The sequence below is a fragment of the Camellia sinensis genome, chromosome 13, assembly GCF_055761805.1.
Source record: "Camellia sinensis isolate YWXY chromosome 13, ASM5576180v1, whole genome shotgun sequence".
NCBI classification, from domain to species: Eukaryota; Viridiplantae; Streptophyta; class Magnoliopsida; order Ericales; family Theaceae; genus Camellia; species Camellia sinensis.
Genome location: NC_138973.1, coordinates 56,468,774 through 56,496,741, shown reverse-complemented (window position 1 = coordinate 56,496,741; position 27,968 = coordinate 56,468,774). Strand labels below are relative to the sequence as shown.

The 27,968-nt window shown below is 34.6% G+C and overlaps 1 protein-coding gene across 5 annotated transcripts; it reads right to left on the bottom strand.

The window, feature by feature from the left end:
* Positions 1 to 142: 142 nt before the first annotated feature.
* LOC114312972 (putative enoyl-CoA hydratase 2, mitochondrial) lies at positions 143 to 27,191 on the bottom strand. 5 transcript variants are annotated; one of them, XM_082902251.1, is made up of 9 exons: positions 26,829 to 27,191; positions 21,576 to 21,745; positions 15,690 to 15,764; positions 15,398 to 15,488; positions 15,238 to 15,289; positions 14,798 to 14,901; positions 14,646 to 14,722; positions 11,357 to 11,525; positions 143 to 1,100 (listed from the first exon to the last, which is right to left on the bottom strand). In XM_082902251.1, exons 1-9 carry the CDS (start codon positions 27,028 to 27,030, stop codon positions 1,069 to 1,071), a joined length of 972 nt encoding a protein of 323 aa, XP_082758377.1. In that variant the 5' UTR covers positions 27,031 to 27,191; the 3' UTR covers positions 143 to 1,068. The 5 variants fall into 5 exon arrangements, with proteins under 5 accessions (XP_082758377.1, XP_082758376.1, XP_082758380.1 ...); XM_082902250.1 differs by lacking the exon at positions 143 to 1,100 and adding an exon at positions 9,105 to 9,642; XM_082902254.1 differs by lacking the exon at positions 143 to 1,100 and adding an exon at positions 9,105 to 9,642 and having other exon boundaries at positions 21,576 to 21,930; positions 26,829 to 27,169.
* Positions 27,192 to 27,968: the final 777 nt, after the last annotated feature.

Here is a 27,968-nt window from a genome sequence, read left to right as displayed (position 1 = left end):
AAATCAATAACTTACATTGCTTAATGTATACGGAAAATAAAGCCTTAATTTTGACAACATTATCAAGTCTCCAACATTTGTATTCATTAAACTCAAGAGATTTACAAAAAAATATTCCACATGCGGTTATACATTCAACATCCCTAGAATATGAATCTATAGTATGTGGGACAATATGTCAAGTACAATTCAATGTCCTCAAGGGCTACAATTTCCAAGGCTTATGCCAATTACACAAAATAAATGCTTTTCAAATCCATACATGTAAAGCTCTTGGCTTGTCCAAATAATTACAACAAAAGGAAAAGAGCCTTGTGCTCTCAAAATATATTCAACACCTTTAACTCAGCAGGATCACTACATCTTTTTTTGCACAAAATCTCATAAGGTGAGTACAAAGCCAAGTAGGATGATCTTAATAAAGTATATACATTTTATACAGTCTCCTGAGATGAATGCATATACTATGTCATGCTCAAAAATATATATCTCTATCATTTGAAACTTTTATGCACAATGTAATTTGAAGATACAATAATTCAATAACATCAATGTAGTTCAAGGGGTGGTAAATACTGTTAATCATATTGTTTAATTTTAATGATATCTAAAATATTATTTGCAAAAATTTTGATTTTTTAATATACATATTATTTGACACAAAATATTATCTGTTTAAAATATATATTGTATGATACATTTGTGAAATATTATTTAAATAAATATATTTTTTTACTATTCGCTTTTTGAAAAATTAGGTTGATCACTATTCATCTTTTGACAAATTTAAAATTGATTAGTTGTATCATTTTGATAAATGTGATTTTAGTGAGCTGTCATCTTTTGACAAATTTAATATATTCACATGGGATAGTTGATATATAAGTATGGGGGTGCGGAGGGTGCCATGTGATGCACTTTTTACATACATATATATATTGATATAATAAAAAGTATTCAAGTTTGAATTTGTGTGGTGCATCCGTAATAAATAAATATATATATACATAGTCGAAATATTGAAATTGATATACTATAATGATTGCAGGAAAAGACTTATTTAATTTTTTATTGTAAACAAATCCTTGAAGATGTTTTGCCTGCAGAACGAAAAAGAAAAAATTGTAAGTTGGTTTAAAGTTGCTTGCAAAAAGAAAAAGAAAAAGTTACAAAATAGACACAATTTTCATGTGGCTTTTGACTTCAAAGAACCCATAATGATTGAGCAAAATCATTTGCTTATTTGAATTCAAAGATGTGATAATTGTATTATATTTTTCAATTTGTCTTCAAACGGTGGCTCCATGTTTGAAAAAAAAAAAAAAAAAACTTTTATCATTTTTTCAAACATTATCATTTACTGTCTATTTGAATCAAGGAGCATGCCCATGTAATCCATGACGTCATCAAGGAGCGTCCTACTTCTAACGGGTATATTTTTTGTTATAAATAGAAGTGTTGTGTGTAGAGAAAAATCAAGAACTTGAAAAGAAAAATTTCTGTGCTCCAAAATTTTGAGTATATTGTATTCTGCTCTTTCACTTTCATATCTAAGTGTAGCCTTTGTTCTTACACTTTTATATCTACTCTTTGTGAGAGAACTATTGTAAAAGAGGGTTTAAGTACCACTTATTTTTATTTATTATTTTTGTGAGAGATTTTGTAAGGGTAAGGCATTTATTGTTGAGTGAGACTCAATAAATAAGAGTAAGTCCTGTGCAAAATCCACAAGCTTAGTGAAGACTTGGTGGTGTATTAATTCATTTTAATAGTAAAGAAATTCTCAAGGAAGTCCCTTAGGGAGTGGACATAGGTCTAACGTGCCAAACCACTATAAATCTCAGTATTTGATTTTCTCTCTCTATCTCTCTTATTTTTCATATTGATAATTATTATTCTATTTTTTATTTGTTAAAATTTTAAATATTGTGTTATAAATTTTAATATTGTAAAATTTTTTAAATAACCCAATTCACATCCCTCTCTTAGGTTGCCTACCTAGGATAACAAATACAACTTAGGTAATCCCTATGTTGGTGTCTGTAAGTAGGCATAACAAGCACTACCAATCCTCACTATACCAATTGCTAACCGGAAGGCATGTGGTACCTCCTCCGATCATGTTTTGGTTCTTTCACCATGGACACTCAGGTCAACTTAACCAATACCAACTACACCCCCTATTCAGACTTACCAATGTATTTATCCAAAACAAATCAAAATGATCTTATTTCACAAAACAATTCATTTCTCAAAGAAATAATCTTTCATTGCAAGATTCAAAACCAACTGCAACAATGATTAAATGGAATGGCAATGCAAGACTTAATAATGCATTAATATAGTTTCATTTTCAATTTTCATCACATAATTTCCCGTTGTGATCAACTTCCACATCTCTTATCAATACAACATCATAATACATTTTCCAAGAGATAATATAACAATAACATCATTCATGCATTTTTCACATATTAGTCATCATTCTTAAAATTTGGTCTTTTTCCAAGACAAACAACAATAAACTATTCATCAAGCTTCCCACATCAACAATTCTCATTTTTCTCATGAAATTTCCTCATTTGATACAACTATAGAAATTTCCTTCATCATTTACTTGCATAACAATTTATCAAACAAAAATTTCACAATATCTCAACTTTTTTTTCTTCCAAAATCTCCAAATTTTAGGGTTTTCACCAAAACTAGGTTTTTGTTCCATTTTTGAAAAGATTTTTTCACAATAACACCCACACTATAGAACATAGCTCATATTCTAAAAAGCTTTGGGAAAGAAGTGAAAATCTACTTCTAACATCATCTAGGGTTCATCAACCCAAAATCATGATGCAAACATGTAAGAAATACCCCAAATAAGCATAGACTTGAAAAAACATATATATAACTCAAAGATTATTCCTATCTCAAGCTTGAAAGAGAAAGGAGATGAAAACCCTAAAGTTCAACGTTGATGAAAACTCAATTCGATTGGTGTAAACGTAGCCTTCGTCGCTCTCTTCAATTTGGTGTAAAAAGCCCTCTCAAATTCTTGAAGATTTTTTCTAAATCTTAGAGAGAAGTTTGGATTTGGGTGGGTTTGTAGAGAGAAGGAAGAGAAAATATGAGTATAGAGAGAGAGAGAGAGAGAAGTGAAAAAGTGGGTCAAACACATTTTTTGCATCAGTTTTGAGGAAAATAGCACAAGATTCGAGACAGACGCGTAGAAATCCGCACGAGCGATTTGAATTCTGCACGAGCGGAATCCTAATCTACACGAGTGGATTTTGATGCCTCCACGGGAGGATTGCTCCAGAGAAATCCCAGAATTTTCACAAAAAATCCACTCAAGCGAAACCCAAATTCACAGAAGTGGTTTTGCCCAGAAATTTCCCAGTATACTATGTGTGATTCCGTCCGAGCGGTTGCCTAATCCGCATGAACGGTCTTGCCTAGAAAATCTAGGATTTGATTTCACATCCCAAAACAAGTTCCAATGCTCAAAACTCAAAATTTTTAACCCGAAGAAGTTAAGAAAGGTTAAGTAAGAGTAGAAAAAAATCTCAACAACCCAAAACAATAAACAAAATGCCAAAAGTAATGCACACTGTCTTACTACGCAATACCGGTCAAGTCCAAGACTCGGGACATCACATTAAGTCTGGTTACAAATAAATGATTTACAAACCCATACACATAAGTCCTTGGCTTGTCAAAAATATAACGAATAAACAAAAGAGCCTTACGCTCACAAAACATTCACTCACTTTCACTAATGCGAAAATACCACATCATTTCTTGCACAAATCCACTAGAGGTGAGCACAAAGCCCAGTACAAAGATCTTAACAAAATATATATGTTTTAAACAGTCTTATAAATATGCATGCAATGGCATGTCATGCTCCAAAAATCATGAGTTCTTATCTCTTTGAAATCTCATGCCAATGCTCAATTTCGAAAACTTATATATATATATATATATATCTATGTGTGTGTGTAATAAAATTATAATATGAGTAGTGAATATGACTCTAGTAATTCCTAGGTTGGTGTCAGCAAGTAGATCCCTCAAAACTCTACCAAACCCACTTTGCCGGCTCCTAACCAGAAGGCGCGCAGTACTACCCTACGCATATTTTCAATCTTTCACCTTAAACACTCAGGCCAACTTAATTTTCAGTCTACACTCCTATTTAGACTTACCACTGTATTTACTCCAAAACAATTCAAGTTTCAAATGCCATCTCAAAGCAATGACTCTATCTTTCCAAAATCGTTACTTTAATAAGACATTATTAAAAAACCATGTAATGAATGAAATGGAAATGTAATTACATATACACATTCTCAATAAGAAATTCCCAAATTTTCAACATTTCTCAATATTAATACAATGTTCAGCATTTCTCAAATTTATCTTAATCATCGATATTTCTCGAATATCATTCAACAATATATGTATGTGACACATGACAATCTTCCATATTCATAATTAATATCAAATGTTCATAATCCAAACATGTATCAATCATGTTATCCATGACACTTTCTCAACCACAAAAACTCATCCATCTCAAGGATATCTCAACAACATATCAACATGTGAAAGTTCATCATTTTTCTCAATGAAAACCCAACATTTGCTTTAGTTTTTCCCAAAATCCACTTTTCCTCAAATTCCAAAATCTAGGATTTTTCTCAAAAACAAATTTCTCTCATTTTCAAATGATATTTTCCTTAACAAGCTTCCAAGATTCTCATAAGTTCATGAAACAAGTCAATTTGGACAAAAACAAATTGTATGATTCACTCAATTTCCGATTCAACAGTACAATTCGAATCGTTTTTTATGATACTTATATCGAATCGCGAATCGTATAATTCTAACAACCATGTCTATCCCTAGAAGGAAGAGCGGAACACTTTCAAAATGCAACAACTCCCAACCTTTATATTGATAACAACTAGGCGTTAATTCACTTAGCTATGCAATGGGGCCATAGATTGTCGTAATACGAGGTAATTAATTAAACGGTTAAAAACTCATCTTTTCATAATTGATATGACAACTAATATGGAAAAAGATGAATTTAAATCAATTATAATTTTTACGTTATGTTCAAGGTTGGTACTAAATAAATGCAATTTGAGTCTGTCTATAGTTGGCTGGTTACACTTAATTTCTAGGAAACTTGAATTATCATACCAACCTATGAAGCATAGAGACGGACACGGGACACAAGACACGAATATGACGCAATACAGACATGTCGACACGATAAACTTTGAAAAAGTATGGGCACGGTATCGACACACCACAAACAATTACATGTTGATATTATATTGATATTATATTATGTAGTTATATACAAAGAAGCACTGGCACTTCTACCAAGGAAGCGTGTCGTGTCTGACACAACACTCTTTAGACACTCCTAAAAGCGTATCCGGCACTTCTTCAACGTTTCCTAATTAAAAAATCAAATTCTTCAACGTTTCCTAATTAAAAAATCAAATTCATAAAATCTAACTCTTCTACAACACTTTGCGAATATGATGAATCCCTTTATTATAACAATATTCCCCATTCTTCATAACATAACTTACGTATTCTAAATATGTTTTGAAACATTTATAAGATGAATGGAGAATATATGATGTTATATAAATGTTTTGTATTGTTTAGAATGTAATTACTATGTGAATGATATCTTGATGTTTAATTTATGAAATAAATAGATTTTTAATGTAAAAAATGTGTTGTGTTACGTTTTTTTTTTTTTTTTTAATCTTTGAATAAATTATTCATATATATAACATATAATAAATTTATAAAAATATAAAACTTTAACACGTTCCAAGCATGTCATTTCATTTAATTTTAAGTGAAACTTGTATAGGATTATTCTTAATAATTATAAAGAGTATTAAGATATATTTATGTCAAATTCTCAAACTTCAAAAATCATTTGTTAGCAAATGTCTAAAAGGTGCTAGTCTTATATTTATTTTTTAATGATAGACATGGGCAAGTGACAAACACATTGCAAAATTTGAGTGTCAGACATGTATCCAAAATTAAGATTTTTTTTTTTAATGACGAACACATAAAAAAAAGTATTGGACAAGTGTCTGAAGAGTGTTGGTGTCCGACACAGACATATCACCTTCTTAGAGATGTCCGTACTTCTTAGATACCAACGATTAAAAATCTACTAAACTCGTTTACTAAATTTTTAAAGAAAATTAACCTATTCGAGGACCCTTGTCTTTTCTCTTTCCACCCTTGTATGAGGCACTGAATAGAACTAATTACGTTTCAAAATATAAACCAGGTAATAAGCTCATTAGCGGATGCCTTTACAAGTCAGGATATATATTTTATTATTTTAATTGTCCAGTTTTGAATTGTTAAACAAGCATTAGTTTACATTTGGATAGAATGGATTTTTCTTCTTCATTCATGTTTACATTATAAAATCATATGAACTTATTCTTTCAATGCCAATATCAAATTCAAGTTGTCACTACCAGCTATTGTAAAAGAGAGATTATTTGCTAAGTATTGACAAAAAGGGAGGTTGTTACATTCTGCATTACTCTGTGTAAATTACAGCTTTTCACTAAGATAAATTGATAAACAAGATTTTAAGAGCTTACAATATCAAACTAGTGCCTGCTTCTTTCCCTTCGGCATGTATTTTCGTGCTTTAACCTTCGCATACCTAATCTTAAATTATTTGAAGGTGCATTTGTGGCCCATCATCACTTTTTACTTCAAACTTATTCATAATGCATACTTGCTATGAAGTATGGACACCTATCTGGAGGTCACGTACAAGTGATCGACACATGTCAGACACGAACACACTTCGGTCATGTGTCGGACAAGCTGGAAAGAGTTGAACATGCTGGAACACTTCAGACACATTGAGAAATGCTAGGGACACGTCGCTAGGGACACGCTGAGGACTCTCTAAGGACATGCTAAGTACCATTTGTTTCAAAAAAATAAATAAATAAAATTTTTAATTTTTTTACTAAAATAGCATGCCTGAGGTTGATAAATTTGATAAAATTAAATATTTAATATAAAATACATATTAAATATTTAAAAATATACATATAATAAAAATATATGTTTTAAATGTGTTCCCAACTTGTCGTGTCCTGTATTATTTGAAAATTTACGTATCTGCGTGTCCGTATTTTCGTTAGGGACACGCTTAGGACTCTCTAAGGACACGCTAAGTACTATTTGTTTCAGAAAAAAAAAATAAATAAAATTTTTAATTTTTTTACTAAAATAACATACCTACGGTTGATAAATTTGATAAAATTAAATATTTGATATAAAATACATATTAAATATTTAAAAATATACATATAATAAAAATATATGTTTTGAATGTATCCCCAACTTGTCGTGTCCTGCATTATTTGAAAATTTACGTATCTGCGTGTCCGTATTGTGTCACGTGTCCGTATCCGTGCTTCTTAACATACTTGCATTGCATCTATGCATGGCCATCTAATACATCCCCAGTTTTGTCTTTCCAAGATTTGAAATAAGCAATAAACCCTTGCTAATGATAAGCAAACCAAATCAATGGCTATATTTGTGACCAACTCAACTTGGAAAACCTAAATTCCAACTTCTAGATGTTCATATGCTATGATTGTCTTTTTTAATGGTTGTCCACCTGTAGTAGCCTTACTTTCTTCAGGTTTTGGGACTGGTTGTATTAGAGATGAGACACTAAACAAGAAAGGCCCCAAAATACAAAACATATAGTCATATACAAAGAAAAACTCCTTTCTATATTTTCAGACAACAGCCAATAAATTTAAATACTGAGAAAGGATAGACAAGTGCACAAAAATATTGCATCTTGCAAGTGTAATAGGATCTAGGTTAAGTTAGCAATTTCTGTGAGACAAAACTGTTGGGTCAATGTATTGCAATTTGTGCATGGTTGTAAGGGTAGCTAGGTCAGGTTAAGAATTGTGAAGAGCTATTTGAGATTTGATTCGTGGTTTGTGTAAGATTTCGTTCCATTACACTTGAAGGTAGAGCACTTGCATCACGATTTTGAAAAAACACAAGATTGACCTAGTTTAAAGTTCAAATTTCTTGTTTCAGATTTATGAAAATTTGGTTTTCAAAATATATATATATATAAAAAAAAAACCGCTTGAGCACACATGAAATTCGTTTGAGCGCACTGTATGCAAAACGGTAAATATTTTGTAACGTGTGCTTGAAGGGCTGCCTGACTGAGGGACGGCCTGCAGTGGTCTTGAGGGCTCCACCTGAACGAGCTCTTGAAAGCCTGCTTAAATGTCCTATAGCCTGCAGAGATACTACAAGCTCCACACGCAGAACTTTACCTAGTTCATGTTTCTATTCTCCAAAACTCATATAAACCATCATAAATGACCCTAGCAGCCTTTTGAGTTAGAGAGCAACCCTATTCAGCTTCAAAAAAGCATAATGCTAGAAACCCATGTTTCTTTCAATCTAGGAACAAGAGCACACAAGCTTTTACACTTTATTACGTTCTAGATAGAGTTGTTTTTCATAAAATCCACACTTTGGCATGACATACTCAACCATTGGCCATTGGTGATGGAGCTGTGTTGAACGGAGATAGGAGCAATAAGCTATGTGGATTACTGTTGAATCAAAAGCATCTGAGAGGATCAGAACCACATGCAGTGGAGAAGAAGTGAGGAGCTTTACAATTACAGGAGACTCAAAACCGAGTAAAGGGTTGTAATTCATTTCATTGAGAGTCTCATAACTTTTGATTCCACAGTAGATTTTATTGGGTTGGATGTGTCCGTTGTTTTTTCCTTCGAGAGAGTTTTTCTCAAGGTTTTCACATTAAATCATGTCACCTTCATATATATGCTAAGAAGCATAAACACTTCTAAGAAAGTGGTGTGTCTATGTCAGATACGCCCAAAACGTGCCCTATTATTTTTTTATTTTTTTAGACCTGGACAAGTTTTGGACAATTGGGGGGCGCACACGTGTTCATCGTTCAGTTGCATTGAAGCAAAAAAACATGTTTGAAAAACAGTGTTTTCGAGTCAAAGTGCAAAAAAATAGCCTCTGTTATTTTTCAGTGAAACATACTGGAAACATACTTTTAATTCAGGTGATTAAACAGATAGTCCAATTAATTATCCAACACTAAATAATCACATGATTTATAATCAACCACACGAGAAAATCCAGAGCTTGCATGGAAAAACCGCAAACCCAAGGGAAAAAAACCTTGGACGCAAACTTCACTGGTAAAAGAATGCAGTATAATGCTTACCAAGATCAATTGATGCACATATCCTACCTACACGACACCCAAAGCAGATGCACATATCCTACCCACTCAACAGCCAAAGCAGTTCCCCTAGTTAAATCTGCTACCCACATCTCCAAGACTCACTTGTACCTTCAAATCTTCGCCAACCATGCAAGCCGCACAAACACGATCTCCCAAGTCCACAAGCTCGATCAATGAACATGCACTAAATCCAGATGATTGCAAAGCTACCAAAGGAATCAATTCAACACTCTTCACTCACAAGATTTAGAACCAGAAAGATCAATCCAACCTATGCAAACTGTGTCTCAAACCTATGAAAGAAGTGAAGATAGACTATATCAGGGCTCTCTTAGGAAAACTATTTCTCGAGTGTAACCTAAACACAGATGTATATATCTCAATATATAGTAATGAGAAATCCTAAGTGACCAAGGAGTTAAAATTTCTGAAGAAATCAGCTCCAAACATGCAAAACAAGATGTATCAAGTAACATGGGTTCGAACGGTAAGCACTGTTCAAACGAAGAAGCTTCTATTGTAAAATAGAAATCCGTTTATTACAAAATAGAAGGGCCACCAATCAAATGAACATGATCTGCGTTCAAACGGAAATGGTACTTCATTACAATAAAATCAATTCCAGTTGGCTCAATGTTTGAACAAGCATCTAATGTGTTCAAACAATCAACGTTGTGGACCAAACCAACGAAACTTTACAATGTTCTCGTTCGAACAGTACTCAAGCATTCAAACACACACATGATTTTTCGTGTACTGACAAGCACACCACACAGATGTACAAAGCCCAGATAACCAAGTCTATGGGTCCTATAAGTTGAGCCCAATAGCTAATCTAGTCTATAGTCTAAAATCAAATTATATAAGGTCAAGAACACAAAAATAAACCCAACCCAACAAACTACCAAGATGAAAACCTCTAAATGATGTTTATACAATGCACAAGTTTTACATTTCCACTGAAGAAGAGTCTGTCTTTACAATCAAGCCTTGAAACTAAAGTCGACTTGAATGATGCTTCATTACAAAACATATTAGCTTTTAAAATTGCTTGTGTCAGCATGTCCTTGCCGTGTCACGTGTCCGTACTTCTTAGTCACTATGTGATTTGTGTGTGAACATGATTGATAGAATCAAGTATTGACGTTGGCTAAATAAACAACATTGGTAATTTAAGTTGATAAAAGTTTTTAAGGGTTTGTCCAATTCAAACCAACCCCCCCCAAAACCGGCTCCACAATTTCAGCAAGTAAAAAGAGATGAAGCAACCACTTGAATTACATATAAACAAAATAAGAACTACTAAAATATATTAAGAACATTCATCAATTAAAATGATATGTTATTTAGGGGTAAAATTGCTAATTGTGTGAAGCTCGAAGTGTATGAGATAACAAGGTAATGAAATACATGTGGTAATAAAATTGGGGCATTAGATATAAAATACAACTCAAAAAATTAAAAACACCAAACATTTATTAGTAGCACAGAATTGGAGAGAGAGAGAGAGAGAGAACCAAATCGCAACAACGATTAGGCTGTACTAATCCTTAATAAAATAGTATGTATATGGCTGCAGCTATCTTATTTTTCTTAATACTATAATATCAGACAATACAGATTGTTTTATTCTATTTCAGTTCCAAACAGCAGAGCTAAAATGCAAGTAACCTTTAAAAACTAACAATCTAGTATGAGTTGGTTAGCAATATTTATATATCCCCTAAATGAATCCTCCATTAATGTGAAAGGTCTATAAAGAAGCTCTTTTACTAATATAAAGTAGCCTTTCTCAAATGATACATCATGGTACATGTCCAAAATCCCAAATATCCTCACCACATGATTGAAAGATATAAAAATTGTTAACTCTTTAACTTATAAATTAGAGCCTGCCAGCATTTGGGTCCTCTCAAGTTCAAATGATAAATGATAATAGATAATATTAGGCACAAGGGACCAAAAGCACTAGAAGTAAGTTATTAGGTTATGTTCTTTTTCATTCACCTGTATATTTAGGAGTTCGCTTCTCAGCAAATGCTTCCAAGCCTTCTAAGCGATCTTTTGTGTTCAAAAGCTGTTCGTAGCACTCTTCTTCCAATGCCAAAGCTGATGCCATATCTACCTCGAGCCCCTCATTAATAGCTCGCTTTGCCATCCTTAATGCCAACGGACCCTGAGAAGAACATGATGTGTTCTTATCAATGTGGAGCATGCAAGTGTAAGAACAAGTATTTTTCCCCAAAGAAGTCAATTTAACATATCTTCTCTTTTGGGGGAGTTAAAATCCATTATTACTAGCTGAAATCCACTTACAGTTGATCATTAGTACATAAAAAGGAGAAATTTGGCCAGTACTTGATTTTACAACAGCCAAAAATCTTCTTTTATTTTAATATCTACACCGCACAGTGACGCGAATAATATTAATCATCAGAGGATTGAATTGATCTTGTGAGGTGTAATATCCTATGCCGGAGTCAAAGGTTGAGAGTTATGAACCACTGATGCCATGTTTGAATTGAATATGTATCAGAAACCAATACATGTTAGACACAATCCAATATGCATTGGATGTGTTATATGTATTAGAAAATTATTGAATTAGTTTTTCAGGACTAGATAGAAATAGGATACATTTAGAATCTCGAATATGACGGATGCATTTGTTAAATTACTAGAAAGGGGCCAATAGAAGAAATAAAATGTATTTTTTTAAATAGAACACAAAATAGTAGGTTTATTTTGTGAAAATAAGAAATTTTAAGCGTATATAAAGGTTGATCGACCAACCACCTGATGGGGAAAGCAAACAAATTGAATAAGAAAATATTGAAGATTTGGAATTTTATTTATTTAGGAGTTTAATTTATTTAGGAAGTTGAAACTTTGCGCATTATGCCAAAGGTTAAGTGTGTACTCAATCTTTCTCCACCCAAACACACATTAATGTGTACTAACTGGGAGTTTTTTTTTTTTTTTTTTCTTTTGAAAGTTTAGGATTTATTTCTTAGTTTGTATTTGTTTCCTCATAAGATTAGTTTGATTTACCTATACATATGACTTTTATGTAAGAATTTTGCAGAGTTTACATGAATATTGATTAACTGATATATTGATTCGTATTGTGTTCTTTTCTTTTTCTCCATCTCCTGTATCGGTGCTGCATCACAACCTTTCATGTCTTAGGCAATTCCCTCTCTTTCTAAATCAAAGCTAAGGCAGAAACCCATATAATCAAATTTCTAGTCAAACCTATTGAACTTACACTCAAGCGTGATTGAGCCTTAAACCTCAAACAAAGCCTAGTCAAACTTGACTAAACCCTTAACCAAAACTGGCCATTGCTCAGAGACTACTAATTTTGAGCAGAACACTAAGTGCCTCTTTCGTAACGCTATATTTACAATTTTCTGTTTATATTTACAAAAATTTTGAAAACTGTAAACAGACACTCATTTGGTTTTTGTTTCCATTTCCAAAGAATTGTAAAAAAATTTGTAAATACGAAAAAGTTTAGTTTCACTTTTCTTTTCTTCTCCCCCATTTCTTCCTCTTTCTCCCACCCATTCTGACCACCCATTGCTTATCACTACCAGCTACCATCGTCGATGACCTCCTCTATCAATCACCTTCGGCCACTGCCTCTTGTTGTAAACCACCTTAGGCAGTTGACCACCGGCCACCATCTTCGACCATTGGCAATCACTTTCGGCCACCACTTCCAATGGCCCACAACCACCTCCGGCCACTGCCAACCACCTCCCACTGGTGGCAACCACCTTCGGCCACCACCTTACGCGGCCGGCAACGACCTTCGGACACCATCTCCGACCGTCAACGAACACATCTTTCACTTGTTTTCAAAACAAAATTTTAAAATACTTGCGTACCAAATATATTTTTTGTTTCTCCTTTTATCCAAAACAAACATAAACATGTTTAGTGTATTCTATAAACTAAAACAATTAACTGTAAATCTTGCCAAAAGGCACCTAAGAATTCTTGAAGAATTTATCAAAAAGTTTTCGATTATCATGTATAATACAATATATAAAATATACACTTGACATATTCTACTATTGTATATTTGCAACAGACCATAGATTGACAAAGAAAATCTGATTTCGTAAGTATAACCACACATGTATGTGAAGTCCAAGTCTAACTTCCAACTATCATTAAAAAAAATGACTAGCATTTTTGTTAAGGTTTATGTTGTGAATCCATATCTTAATCCCAGAAATGGATGGTTCTGGTAAGTAAAGACTCTGGCATCACAAGGCAGACTTCTTGAACGAACAAGAATTCCAATCTATGAAGCACCGACACTTCAAAACAAGTGTTGTATCCGTGTCGGACACCTATGGGACACACTACATGGCGTGTATCCTTATTTAATTAATTTATTTTCAGGGAACACTTCGAGGACACATTAGGGACATGCCAAATTGTCTTTTTCCCCCATTTTATTTACTGCTTTTGATAAATGTTGAAAGTTGAATATTTATTATTTTTTTCTTAGATTTAAATACTTAATAGATCATCCTAAAAAATGATATAAACTGTAAATGCTAATTTAAAAGTGCTTTTACAAAAATAAATAAATAAATAAGTTAGAATTAGTTTTTGTTAATATTGATTGTCTGTGGAGGTAATATTAATCTGGATGGCAAATAAAAATATATGAAAATATATTTTATTGCCTTGTCCGTGTCTCCAATTTTTTGAAATCGTTATGTCCCGTGTCTGCATCTTTGTCCGTGTCCGTGTCCGTACTTCTAGATTCCAATCAATGCTTCTTCACAAATACACATAAATAATAACCACTTCGATACACACTAAAGAATGCAACAACCTTCTGAATCATCATTATAGCACATTGTGAGGACACTCCTTACAAGACAAAAAACCATCCTATGTGAGGGACTCAAATAAAATCACAAAAAGGTCCTGTAAATACAGTATTTATCTTTTTATTTTGAGACCATCATAACCCATACCATTATTCGAGACATGATATACTCATCCTATCTCATCTTACCAAGCCAACACAGGGTTTGTCTGATATTGACTTTGACATGGGAGCAGTTTTGGTCTTACAAGGGATGCAATGTATACTGCCACTTCGCAAAGTCTGACAGGTAAAAGATAACTGCTGATGCCAGGAAATTTTAAGAATCAACATAACTGCAAATAACCCTAAAGGGAAAAACTGTATGATGTAAGGCTCACATGCATTGCACATGGCACCCCAGTTGTATCTAGAAGATTCTGGAGACATACAGACTTGTACCTTCTGATTGATATTCCGAGCAATTTCAAGTGCCTTTAAATGAGCTTCACCAGCAGGAACACAGTGATTGACAAGGCCTGCATCAATGCACCTTTGTTGCTCAGTGATGACTAAAAAAAGTTAAAATTGGAGTAGCTCCCAAACAAACATACCCATTGAAACTGCATCTCTGCCACCAACTTTCCGACCACAAAATATAAGTTCTTTCGCCACCGATATTCCAACCAACCTAGGAAGCCGTTGGGTCCCACCTGCCCTGCAGAAGGTTAAAATTCCATAATAAGGTCATCTGATCAAGCATGAATGCTTTGCTGGAAACTTATTATTCATGCTAAAGAAGGTTGGATATAAGTAGTGTTCAAAAAAATAAATAAATACATGAGCTGCAACATCCTACTAACATGCAATATTGAGCTGGTATGATGCTACAATTCTCCATCAATTATAGGCATGCCAACAGTCAATATATAAAAGATCTAAGGTAAGTTAAAACTGAATTGCATAATCCCTAACCAGCAACATTGAGGTAGTTCCCAATCAACAAATCAACATAACAAAGATTACAAAATTTTAATTGAGATTATAGACATACCCAGGTATTATAGCAAGGCCCGTTTCAGGCAAGCCCAACACAGCATCTTCTCCTGAGTAATTTATAGTGAAACCATCAACTTCTGAAAAGCTTATTAAAAGAAAAAATGAAACATTCATAGAGAATCAAATAAACTTTGAAGCATCAAATACAGAATTACCACAAATCCGAAGATCACAAGATAGAGCCATTTCCAATCCGCCACCCAATGCTGCACCTTCAATAACAGCTATAGTAGGGATATGAAGCGCCTGAAGTATTTGTCAATTTTGGTTACGAGTTCTAATAAGAAAAGCATACATAAAACTCCTGTTTATGAATAATAATAGAAGAATTCATAAATGAGTGACGTCAAGTTCACAAATGAGTGAGGTTCCTTCTATTTGTGCCTTCAAGCTGGTTAGAAGATAAGTATCTGTCTAAAAAAATGTAAAAGAATGAAGAGGACAAACCTCCAAGTATGAGAAAGTGGAGCGCAAAGAGTTCACGAAAGCCTGAACCTCAGATGAACTCATTGTCTTCCGTTCCTACCAATCGAATTTACAGCAAAAGCACTGTTATGGAAGTAAACCAGCTGTTAAACAACTACGGTCGCAAGAAATACAATCAACACATGAATTATTTTTACAATTAATACATCAAATATTACAAGCATAAGATCAGTATCTAACATTAAAAATAAATAAACAAACAAACATAGACTATTGTATCAAACTAGTAGACAAATTGCAGAGGGTTAAATTGACAAACAGAACATTTCCCAAATTATCTAGGAAGCACAGATAACAGATACAGGAAATGGGGATGATATGACACAGATACGGTGATGTGTCAATATTTAGAAACTAATATATGGATACGACAAGAATATGTCAATAACAAAAAATTATTTAATGTTTTTATTATATAGTTATGATAATTACAATTTCAAATTATTATTTAATTTTAACAGTTAAAGAAGTGGGCCAATAAAACAACCAGACTTTTCCTTCTTTCTTTTAGCTGAAGTCATGTTGAAATGACTCCAAAAATCACAAAATATGCACCACCTGACCACATAGAAAAGCCAGTTCGAAAGCACTCATGACAGTAGCAGATGAGTTGCCTTCAAAACTCATAAATTATCTCTCTCTGCACCCTTCATATTTCTCTTCCACACGTGCATTCTTCTGTGTAACAATACTAACTGAGTACTTCCTACCCATGGTAATCAAGGTTAATTTATTAATATTTTATTGAGGGATAAGTACCAGATATGGATACTTCAACCTATTTGAGGTATCAGTGCTTCCTAGCAAATTATATTAGGAGAACACCATTCATGAAAGCATACCATGTTTTTAATGAAGTAGTTAAAAGGCAAAATCAACATCACAGAATCCGGTTATAGAAACCAAACAAGAAGTTATTGTATGATGGTGGGCTGGTAGAAAATTCACAAGGTTTAGGAAGGGTAAAAGCGTAAAAAAAGAGCATCTATATTTAATGCTCAATACAAAGTATCTCTTATGCGAGCCAGAGAAAATAAGACATAGGGTATTCTTGAATTCTTATTCCATGACCTGTGTCTAATATGTAGTAGATTGGCCTTCTGACCATTCAACATGCAACCTGTTGTTAATCACTCATCTGCCCTTACACGTTTACATGATCAGTGTGGTGAATACAAATTTGTAGCTGCCCGAGGACCTACTCATTAGTCCGAGTACATTCGTTACTTTCTGCGAAGCTTACTTGAATTGTAGGGATGGCCTCAATATGGTATATATGTCCAGATTGGCCTTCACTTTGATTTAACTGTTTTAAGCAACTCTACTTTTATCAAACAAGCATGAATATTTCATCTCAGTGATGTTTGAGTCATATTCATGGAACACTAATGATTTTTGCAATATTCTTGTAATGAAATTGAAAGTCTTCCTTTCCTTCGTAGAAATCAGTAAAATTATCATCTTCCTATAGGTTACATGGACTCTTCAAAATAAATCAAGTACCAATGTTGGACACTTGACACCTGGAAAAGGTTTTAGGATATGTGCCTCATACTTTCTATCAAATATGCGCTTAGCAAGAACATCCATCAATTTAACTTGCTTATATAATTGTATTTAACATTATAATTATTTGTATTTTTTGTTGCATAATTACTATAAAACAAGTAAGGTGCCTTTTTATCCAAAAAAGGATTAAAAATATAAAAAGTACAATCCTTTTTTGCCAAGTCCACATATCTTTCAATTAGAAGCTTGATGAACCCAAAGGCTCCCTTACCCGATAACCGCATACACGTCCGTGTAACATAGATCTTCCTAGAATAACAAATAGATGATATCCAATGTAAATTGAGGAACAAGAACAAGAAATGGAAGTGGAGGCAAAAAATTTCACTCCTTCTCTCCCCTTGAAAACATTGTCTAGGGGTACAAAGTTAAGGAATGAAAAAATATAAACAAATAAATACATAACTAAGGTAGCGTTTGGTGACATTTACGTTTTTTGTTTATGTTTACAAAAATTTTATAAATTGATTTTTGTTTATTTTAAAAAAAAACATAAACTACAAACACGTTCGATTTGGACAAAATGTTTGAAAAATTTTAAAAACATAAACTAAAAAACATATTTGTTAAGGCCTAAAATATTTATATTTATTTTTTATTATTTATGACATTAGGATCATACACATTATAATAAGCATCCATAATAACCATATTAATATAATACCAACCATAGATAAATTTAATAACCATATTAATAATGTTCATAACAGCTAACATACAAACCATAATAATAATATCACCATCAACCACGTGGAGCAGTAAAGCCAAATATAGAGAGAGAGTGTTTGAAAACCTAGAGAGAGAGAGAGAGATCAGGGAAGAAGAAGAAGAAGAAGAGGGTGGCAAGACCTCCTCCGTTATTCTTCGCCGCCGCTGCCGAAGAGCTAAACAAGAAGAAAGACTGAAATCGATCTCAGTTCGCAATCCAAACACTGACCTCACAATCTCAGTCAGCAGATCTCTTTTCATTCTTTCTTTCTTTCTTTCTTTCTTATATTTATATATATATATATATATATTTCAAAATTTTAACTAAAAACTCTTACTTCTAGAGTCTCCTCATGAGAGGAGTCTCATTGGAAGCTTATAGAGAGATTATGAAAGTCTATTGATATTTATAGGAAAAGATTTTTCAAAAAGAACCTACAAAATTTTATGTGGGATTCAATCAAATTATTTAAATCATATTGACTGGAGGGAGAGTTAAAATTTCATTTCCCTCCAAAATTAAATCTAGCATTCAATCAATTTGTTTGGAGAGAATGTTAAAAAAAATTAATTTCTTTAAAATAAGTGACTTTTTCTTATCAATTATGACTATTAAATATTATTAATAAATACTATGCAACAATTTTTATTTTTATTTGAGCATTTATATATTTTTTTATTTATTTACAATTTATAATTATATAATATTAATTATGACGTCACGGTTTGACCGCTTTGATCCAACGGTTAAACTGGTGACCCGTCCACCGGTCCTTTTTCCGGTTTGCTCACCGGTCTGATTTTCAAAACATTGCTTGCTCCTACGTAGATTCGAACCATGGTCTGTGTTATGCACACCCCAAATTACTGTAGCTCCGCATTTTTGGTGTGTTTAAAAACCAACGTAAACTCATTTTTTGAGTTTACAATTTTTTTATCAAATTTACAAACTTAGACCACTAGTTTATAAACCAAAAAATTTACCAAACAAGTTTTTATGATAGTTTTTTAAAGAGTGCTGCTATTAGCACCTGTCAAAATTCTTTGGACCCCCCATTTTATAAATTTTTTTTATTACAATTATACCCTAAAGTAAAATTACATTAAAAGACATTATTAAATGGAACACCCACCTATCAATAAGAACTAATACTCTATAATATTGGACACCCACACCCATCCCCACCCCCACCTCCAACTCCACCTATACGTATTCCATGTTTGTAAACCCTAAACATATTACTTTTCATAACCAACTATTATAAATCCTAAATCTATTATTTTTCATAATCATCTTAAATCCTGAATGTATCATCTTCATCACCATCATCAACGCTATTGAACTTGAAAGTTTTGCTTCAAGTATAACGTATACTTCATCACATATTTTACTGTGTAGAGCAATGGAGGACGAGGACAACAATTCTAGTGAGACCGGCGTTCCATTAATAAGTTTATCTATCTTGTATTAACATTCTCAGTCGCTTTCGGTCGTTCTTGTTTCGTTCGAGCTATTCGGTACTAGTTTGCTGACTGTTAGAATTATGTTCAGTAATACAGTATTGAACATAATCCTTTCGTTCAATACATAGGTTCTGAACGTTAATACAGATAATCAGTTATGTAATTTTCTTTGTTAAACTAACTTAAAATGGAAAAGAGTGAATTGGAATGGATTTAAGTTATATATTTTGAATGGATTTAATTCATGTTATTTTAAGTTGTGAATTGGAATGGATTCAAGTTACACAGTGATGAATAAATTTTGTTCGGACATACAGTGCTGACAGGATCATTATTGTTCGACAAAACCGTTCTGAACAAAATACATTTTTTCGGCTACACAGTGGTGAACAAATTCAAAATCATCAATCGAATCTGCTGATCTCCTATCGAGATTCTTAAATTCAGGGTATTTAGATGAAAGCTTTAATCTGGTTCTTCTGGCTTGTCTCCAAAAACCCAGATGTAGAAACTGAGATTCTCAAAGAAATCAATGAGAAATCCGAAGCTCCGATCTACGAAGAAGTGAAAGACATGGTTTACACACACGCGTCGCTGAGCGAGACCACGAGACTCTACCCACCATCCCCATTGACGGAAAGCAAGCTTTAAAGAATGACGTGTTGCCAGATAGGACAGTAGTGAAGAAGGGTATGAGAGTGAATTACCATCCTTACGCAATGGGGAGGTCAGAGGAACTGTACTGGACCAAAGCTCCAAACTCTGAAGATTGAGTGTGTCAGGGAAGGAGAGGATGAAAAATTAGGTGGGTGTGCATTTCATTGTGAAAATATTATGAATATGGGTAGATTTGGTAATAAGTGGGGTATCCAAAAAAATATTATTAAAATTTAGGGTTTAGGGTTGGGGTCCAAAGAAATTGGGGGTCTAAAGAATTTTGGTAGGTGCTAATAGCAGCACTCTTTTTAAATTTTTGTAAATATAAACTGAAAATTGAAAACGAAATGGTTTAATCAACAGAGGGGTGAAAGTGGAAGTTAAATGTGAAGGAAAAACACTAAGAACTACCAACTGATTGATATCACATGCCCATCCATTCCTAAGTAGGTGACAAACACCTGACAAATGGTGTATGACCAAGGGGAGGGAAAATATAGGATAAAATTTTTAAGGGAGCTTCCATTTAGCAACAATTTTAACTCCTTAAACCCATTTTCTTATCACACTCACTTCAAAATTTTAAAATTTTCATTTTAACTCTTTACACCCCTTATAATTCCAAACATATCCCCATTCCTAACCTCCCACCATCTCTTACACCCACATCTTCCTCTCTCCTTTTTTTCTCTCCCCTTCCCCCCCTTCTCACTTCCATTTCTTTCACCACCACTACTAAGGACAACAATAGTGGGACAACCTTATTCTTTTTCATTTTCCTTTCTTTTTTTCTTTTTTTTTGCGTTCAAGCTTTGTTTGGCTAACCAAGGCTGAAATGGCAAAACAAGCAAGTTCGCTAGATTGTTTCCGGCCAAACGAACCAAAATTGGTGAAATTAGTCACATTTGGCCGTAGCTGTCCGAACAATCTTGGTTTGATCATGAACTAGACGTTCAACTTTAGTTTTACAAATAGCACATGTCTAAGGAAACTGATGCTATATCATGAAGGATAGAATTTCGGGGGAATCAGAAAACTTATACCATATCATGAAAGGATGGAATACTGAGGGACCAAGGATTATGCTTCTTATTAGTTGATAGAAGGAATCTTCTTCTTTTTTTTCATTCCAAGAAGCACAAATACTTCTATGAAAGTGCCGTGTCCATGTTAAACACATGTCGGACACCGACACTTGACAAACACTCTTTGACACATTACATCCAAACATGTCCTATTATTTTATTTTATCTTTAGAACCGGACAAACACTTTTATTTTATATTTTTTAGAATTGTACAACTCTTTGACACACCACATCCAAACAAGTCCTTTATTATAGTGCATATTGTATATCCTTCATTCTATTCAATAAGTAAATATTACCTGCAAGTCTGTAACTATAATCATATCTGCTAACTTAATTAAAAAATCAGAGATCACATACTACCTTCAAATCAGCACCTGCACAGAACACTCTGGGAACTGAACTACTGATCATTAAAATATTTGCACTAGAATCCCTATTTATAGCTTCAAAGCTGTGCTGCAATCCTCTCAGCATGTCCTTCCCAATGGAATTTTTTGCTCCAGGCCTATCCAAGTTAACCTCAATAATTCCTGTAAATAAACCTAAATTGAGGTAGTAGTTGAAAAGAAAAATCAAAGAGAAGATGATCGCTTCAAGGAAATCAAGTACTTAGCATGATAAGATGGCAGTGTCTCAAGGGAACTCAGGCAAATAAATTTGCAAGGAAGAGAACGAATGCTGAATTAAAATATGTCCATTAATTTCGATAAAGGTGCTGCAAGGAAAAGGGAAAATGAACAAAAAGGTATATGTTATGGCAGTGAAATAAACATATTGAACCCGTAATTTAGCCCAAAAAATGTCCATAGATGTACTGGAGTTTGAAAACAGGATTTATAAGTTAGCCGCATCGTTAGGATAAAGCTTTGTTGAATTAAGATTCCAGTAATTTTGCAAGACATCATTGTATGAACATATCCGCATAGCAAAACCCATCACAAGATGGTCATCACCACTCAACACTACACCCACCCCACCCCCACCACGTTTCACTTTTTCTCTCTACCAAACCCACCACCATTACCAGACTCGTCAACACTCACCACCAAGCCACCAATTACCATCCCATACACCAACACCTTCTCATGGTTGATTTTCAAAAAAAATGAGTCCAAATCAAGCGCCAATTTTTCATTCAAGCCCTAACTCCTCTAAGTATATAGCTTTATTATTGGTTTTATGTGAACTACAATTTCAAACAAGAGAAGGTTACTTTTGTCATTTTGCTTCTTCCATAACCACAGGTCCACGGGAGGCTCTATCTACACATCACTTTTCCTCTCAAGGCAAACCATTAATTAGTTTATTTTTTATTACAATTGTAACCTTAGGCAAAATGACTACAAAGGACAAGCTATGATACACACCATTTGTATAATTATCATAAAGGACAATAATGAATAAAATACTCATTAACAATCTCAAAGGTATTACTTGCGTATCTTGTTTCTCAACGATCCAAAAACCCTAAAACAAGCACCAAAAATCCTTAAAGAAACAACCAAAAATATACGTATTATTAAACATTTTGATTGGATTCAATGAATGATTCATCTGTGTTAGAATTTACCATCACCTACCACCACTACCACCTCACCTACTCCACTAAACCTAACCCACTACACCACTACCACCTCACCTACTCCACTAAACCTAACCCACTACACCACTACCACCATCCACTACACCTACTACACCACTACCACCATCCACTACACCTACATCTATATAAGGAACCATTTGTAATCAACAGAATAATTAATCAATATTATATCAATCAATACATTTATTCTCTCTGTATTTTTCTCTTTATACATTGATTATTTTTACATGGTATCAGAGCTATAAGATTTAGGCCTATACTCATTTCTTTCCGGCGGGCAGCCGGCCGGCAACCTTGCCTTCGCTGCCCGCGGGAGTTTTTTTCAACACATATCACAAACACTGTACCTTCCAGAGAGAGACTTTCACAGATCTGAGAACGAAGAAGACAAATCTCCGGCGACTCACCCCACGGCGAAACCTCGCCGGTCCAGCCACTACGTCAGCTCCGCCATGCTCGGCCTTGTGGGTCAGATTCCGGCCAACACCATCGGAAACCTAACCCAACTCCGAATCCTCAGCCTCCGTGCCAACCGTCTCTCCGGTTCCATTCCCTCCGATTTCTCCAACCTCAAGCTCCTGCGAAGTCTCTACCTCCAGAACAACCTGTTCTCCGGCAAGTATGACTCGAACAATGGGTTTTCAGGTAGCAAACTACTACGAAGCGTCGTTAAGCTTCGGTGGAGAAGACAGCAACCTGGGTTAGCCCACTGCCGCAACTTAAGGCGCCGGCATCGTCGGCGTCACCGAAGACCGATGCCTCGTTGCTCACCGTCGGCGGCCACAGCTTCGGCTAATGTTGGTGTCGCGACAGCTTCGGCTATCACCGGCTGCACTCGTTATGTTATCTATGTCAAGAAGGGAACCTATAAAGAAAACGTTGTGATTGGGAGTAGTAAGAAGCTTATTATAATGGTGGCCTGCACTCTGCTCTGTTTCTTTTATGATAATGGTGGGGACAAGAACCGACAAAAGAAAAACATTTTTTTTTTCTGCGGCTGCCACATCACGAGCATGGCCTGGCCCTGGTGGGTGATGTGGTTGCCTTTAACGTCACTTTAGCACACTTTACCTCTCTCTTTTCCTTTTTGCCAGTTTGAACTCACGTGGGTGGTAATTTGACCCACGGTTTTGATCAAAATAAGCATATAGTTTCAAAGAGGTAAATATATTATATAATTTTTTTCTATTTTAAATTATTCTCCACCCAAAGCCATTTATTTTATTTCTTTCTTTTTATTCCTTTTTCGTTTCTTTTTATTTTACTTTTCTCTACAGCTTTGCATCTCAAAAAAAAAAATATATATATATATATATATATATAACAAAAATAATAAAATCAAATCAAATCACATAAAAAAAAAAAAAAAAAAATACAAACTTTACAATTTTGCACCCCAAATTCCTTTTATTCATGTCGGGGCTCACCCCATTCACCATTTTACATCAAAAAAAAAAAAAAAAAAAAATACAACAAAAACCCACAACCACAACAATCACACCCACAGTGGGATTTTTTCTTCTCTACTCTGTCGCCAGTCTCTTCTTCTTGCCTCCGTCTTGGACGGCCCTTGCCGGTGCTGCCTCCGTGTTTCCCACGCCACCGAGCACATTTACTCCCTGCTCCTCCACTGCAGCATATGGCGGCCCTCCAAATCGGAACATCACGGTGGCCTTCCGCTTCAACTCCTTATTTTCCGCCTTTAGCACACTTATCTCTGCTCGCGCATCCTTATACATGCGTTGGAGCAGAGCCAGTTGGGCGTTTACATGCTGCACCTCATTTGTCCTACTCTGCAGCCGGTTCGACAAATTTGTGACCACCGTCATGCTTTCCACACATGCCTTCAAAGTATACTGATTGGCCTCCACATCTGACTGCACTGCCATTCTTTGCTCCACCGACTGCATCGGAAAGTTCAACGGAGCAAATTCCGGGGCGCTTGGTTGAGTTTCCAGTGCCACCGCACCAGTTCTCTCTCTGGTTGACTCGTTGAGGTCGGGAAAGAGGGTGAGCAGCCCGCGGGAAGACGATGAAGCCATTTTCTGGGCAACAAAGTGTTACAGACTATTTTCTGGGTTGGTTACAGAGTATTACAGAGTTTCTCTCTTAGCAAAGGAAGAGTTTTTTCAGAGGATTTTCAGAAGTTTTTTGTCTGCCTCAGCCTCTGCCTCAACCTTGGTTTAAATAGCCAGGGCCGATCCGCGCATCGCGCGCCACTTGCCGACAGCCGACCAACGGGCGCGCAAGCCAAGGCGCCCACGTGCCTCGCCATCATGTCAGGCACACCTTTTTATGGATTGGGCACGCCTTTTGATGGCACGCCTTTTGAAAAATTGGGCACACCTTTTGAGGGTGCGACTTTTTATGGGTCCGACAAGACTCTGTAAACTGTCCCGACATTGATTCCGGTTAGCTCCTTTATGGGTCCGACAAGACTCTGTAAACTGTCTTCTACATCGGTCTGACACCGCCATCCAGTGTCCTCTACACCGTTATGACACCACCATACAGTGTCCTCTACAACGTTATGACACCACCATTCAGTGTCTTCACCAATGGTCTGACACGACCATACAGTGTCTCCTATCCTTTTTTTATTTTTATGTATTTTCTTGTTTTGTTTCTCTCTTCAAACTCAAGTTGGTTAGTTTCTATCCTCCTTGAGTTTGCGGGGGGCTGTCAGAATTTACCATCACCTACCACTACTACCACCTCACCTACTCCACTAAACCTAACCCACTACACCACTACCACCTCACCTACTCCACTAAACCTAACCCACTACACCACTACCACCATCCACTACACCTACTACACCACTACCACCATCCACTACACCTACATCTATATAAGGAACCATTTGTAATCAACAGAATAATTAATCAATATTATATCAATCAATACATTTATTCTCTCTGTATTTTTCTCTTTATACATTGATTATTTTTACAATCTGGCAATACTGATTTGGAACAATGGAGCAAGGAAAAGGTTATTTTTTCTTTTTTTTTTTTTCGTTTTTGTTTTCGTTTACTTGCTAAGTGGTAAACATTTGTATAAGTTCGGTTATCCAGAGTTGAATAATATATCAATGTTCGACTACCTAAAACCGAACAAATTGTATATGTTCGGTTTCATAATGTCAAACATAATTCAATTCTTCGGTTTTTAAGTATCGAACAAAAACCATTTGTTCGGTTAGAAACAATAAAACAATTCCATTTAATTCGACTCTGTACTGCCGAACACTTATAACATTTTTTTATTTGTTGGGCTTTTTCCAGACATGTGCATCCATAGAATGCAGCAATGTTGGATCTGGGGGAGATGGAAACAGAGAATGGAGGGGGAGATGGATATATCGTGGGTGGGTGGGTGGGTGGGTGGGGTGGGTGAGTGAGTGAAGGTAAACAAGGAAGCAGATTGTGGGTGGGGTGTGTGAGTAAGGGTAAATATGGAAGTTTATGGTGTATATTATGTAAAACATTTATTTATCAAAATATTAAGGCGTGCCTTGAGTAATGGTTTGCCTTGAGATAAAATATGGTGCGTAAATAGAGGCACCCCAGGTCCACAGAAGGCAGAGTGTATTTTTCCCATCATAATAAACTCAAAAAAGAATGGGTTTTCAGAAGCATTTCTACTATTTCACATCAAAATTACAATAAACATCTGGCCAAAAAAAAAGAGCAAATCAAAACATAATTGAAAAACAATACAATAACATAATTTTCCTACAAAAATGTGGCAGTTTCTCTCATTTCCAAACAAAAGCCTAAAAAAAATGTCACTACCACCGATAAAAATTAAACCTTTATAAAAGAAAATTCAACAATAAATCCTTTTAAACGAAATTCAATCAAAACATCAACATAAAAAATCACCAACAACAAATAACATAATACCTAAACACATTCAAGATACATCAAACACCCTCTATCACCATGGAATCAAACCCTAGCAGACATATGTATGTATATGTATACATGGGTGTATAGTTATATTACCGGAATCGGAATCGGAGTGTCTGTGAAGCTTTACGCAATCGGAAATGCGATCTAAAAGGAGTGTTCTGAGACTCTGATATTGCCATTGAGAATTGAGAGTCCATGGAATTGAATTCGAATTGAAGAGTTGAGAAAAGTAGGGTTTCGAAATTCCCACGGATTTGCGACCGATTGATGCTCCGAGAGTCGAGAGAGTCACCATTTTTTAAAGTAAGCTCAGTTGAGTGCTCGGGCGATTTGCCGGTGACTCTTGAGAACTGGGAACCAGGGGTGAGTATGGCCGGATTGGACCGGATTGGTAAAATCAGGATCAATCTAAAGTTATTGAAACAGATTGGATCGGTTAGAACACGGGAGTTATATGATTAAGGCCGGAGTTATATGATTAAGGCCAAGTTTGGGAAGGCTAGATAAGTGTAATTTTTTATTTTTTTTTGTATTATGTGTAGAAAAAGTAGAGAGGAGATGTTGATTGATGTGACTAAAAAAAGATAAAAAGATAAAATAAGTATACTTTTTTAGGTTAGCCAAACTTGGCCTAAATAACAAAAATACATATATAATATTTTAATTTTATAAAAATATAAATATAGCATTATATTAGTTTCATAATAATAACATGTCTTTTCATAATAGTGACATATTGTTTTAAAATTTAAACAATTATAAGAAAATTGGTTTCACCATAAGTATTTAGACTATTACAAATTAAAATTAAAAACTAGCAAACAAAAGTAATAAAAAGAAGATATTATGCAAGTTTAGGTTTGGATTTAAATTTTATATAAAATAAGATAAGACACTATGCAGGAGGGTGTATAATAAAAATATAGACTATTTGTATACGGTTCGGATCGATTCCAATCCGGAACCGTGGAGTTCAATCCGAAACCAATCCATAAATTATGAATTTTTAATTTTTCAATCCGGAATCGAACTACGGACTCAAAAAACCAATCCAAACCTACTGGATTGGACTGAACTGGATTAGATTACGAATTTCACGGATTCCTTACTCAGCCCTACTTAGAACGATGGAAAATTGGATAATTCATTATTGTAAATTTTTTTTTAAATAATTATTCATGTAAATAAATTCATAAAAATGTTGCAATAATGTTATTTTTAGAAAAAATTATT

Bases quoted from the DNA above. Each gene is read 5' to 3' on its own strand.
- LOC114312972 (XM_082902251.1), bottom strand. From the start codon at position 27,030: ATGGTGACTCTCTCGACTCTCGGAGCATCAATCGGTCGCAAATCCGTG. The intron at 14,723-14,797 runs GTATGTTTGTTT...GCATTGATGCAG, and splicing joins CAGAGATGCAGTTTCAATGG to GCCTTGTCAATCACTGTGTT. The intron at 1,101-11,356 runs GTGAATGAAAAA...TTCGTTCTGCAG, and splicing joins GCGAACTCCTAAATATACAG to GCAAAACATCTTCAAGGATT.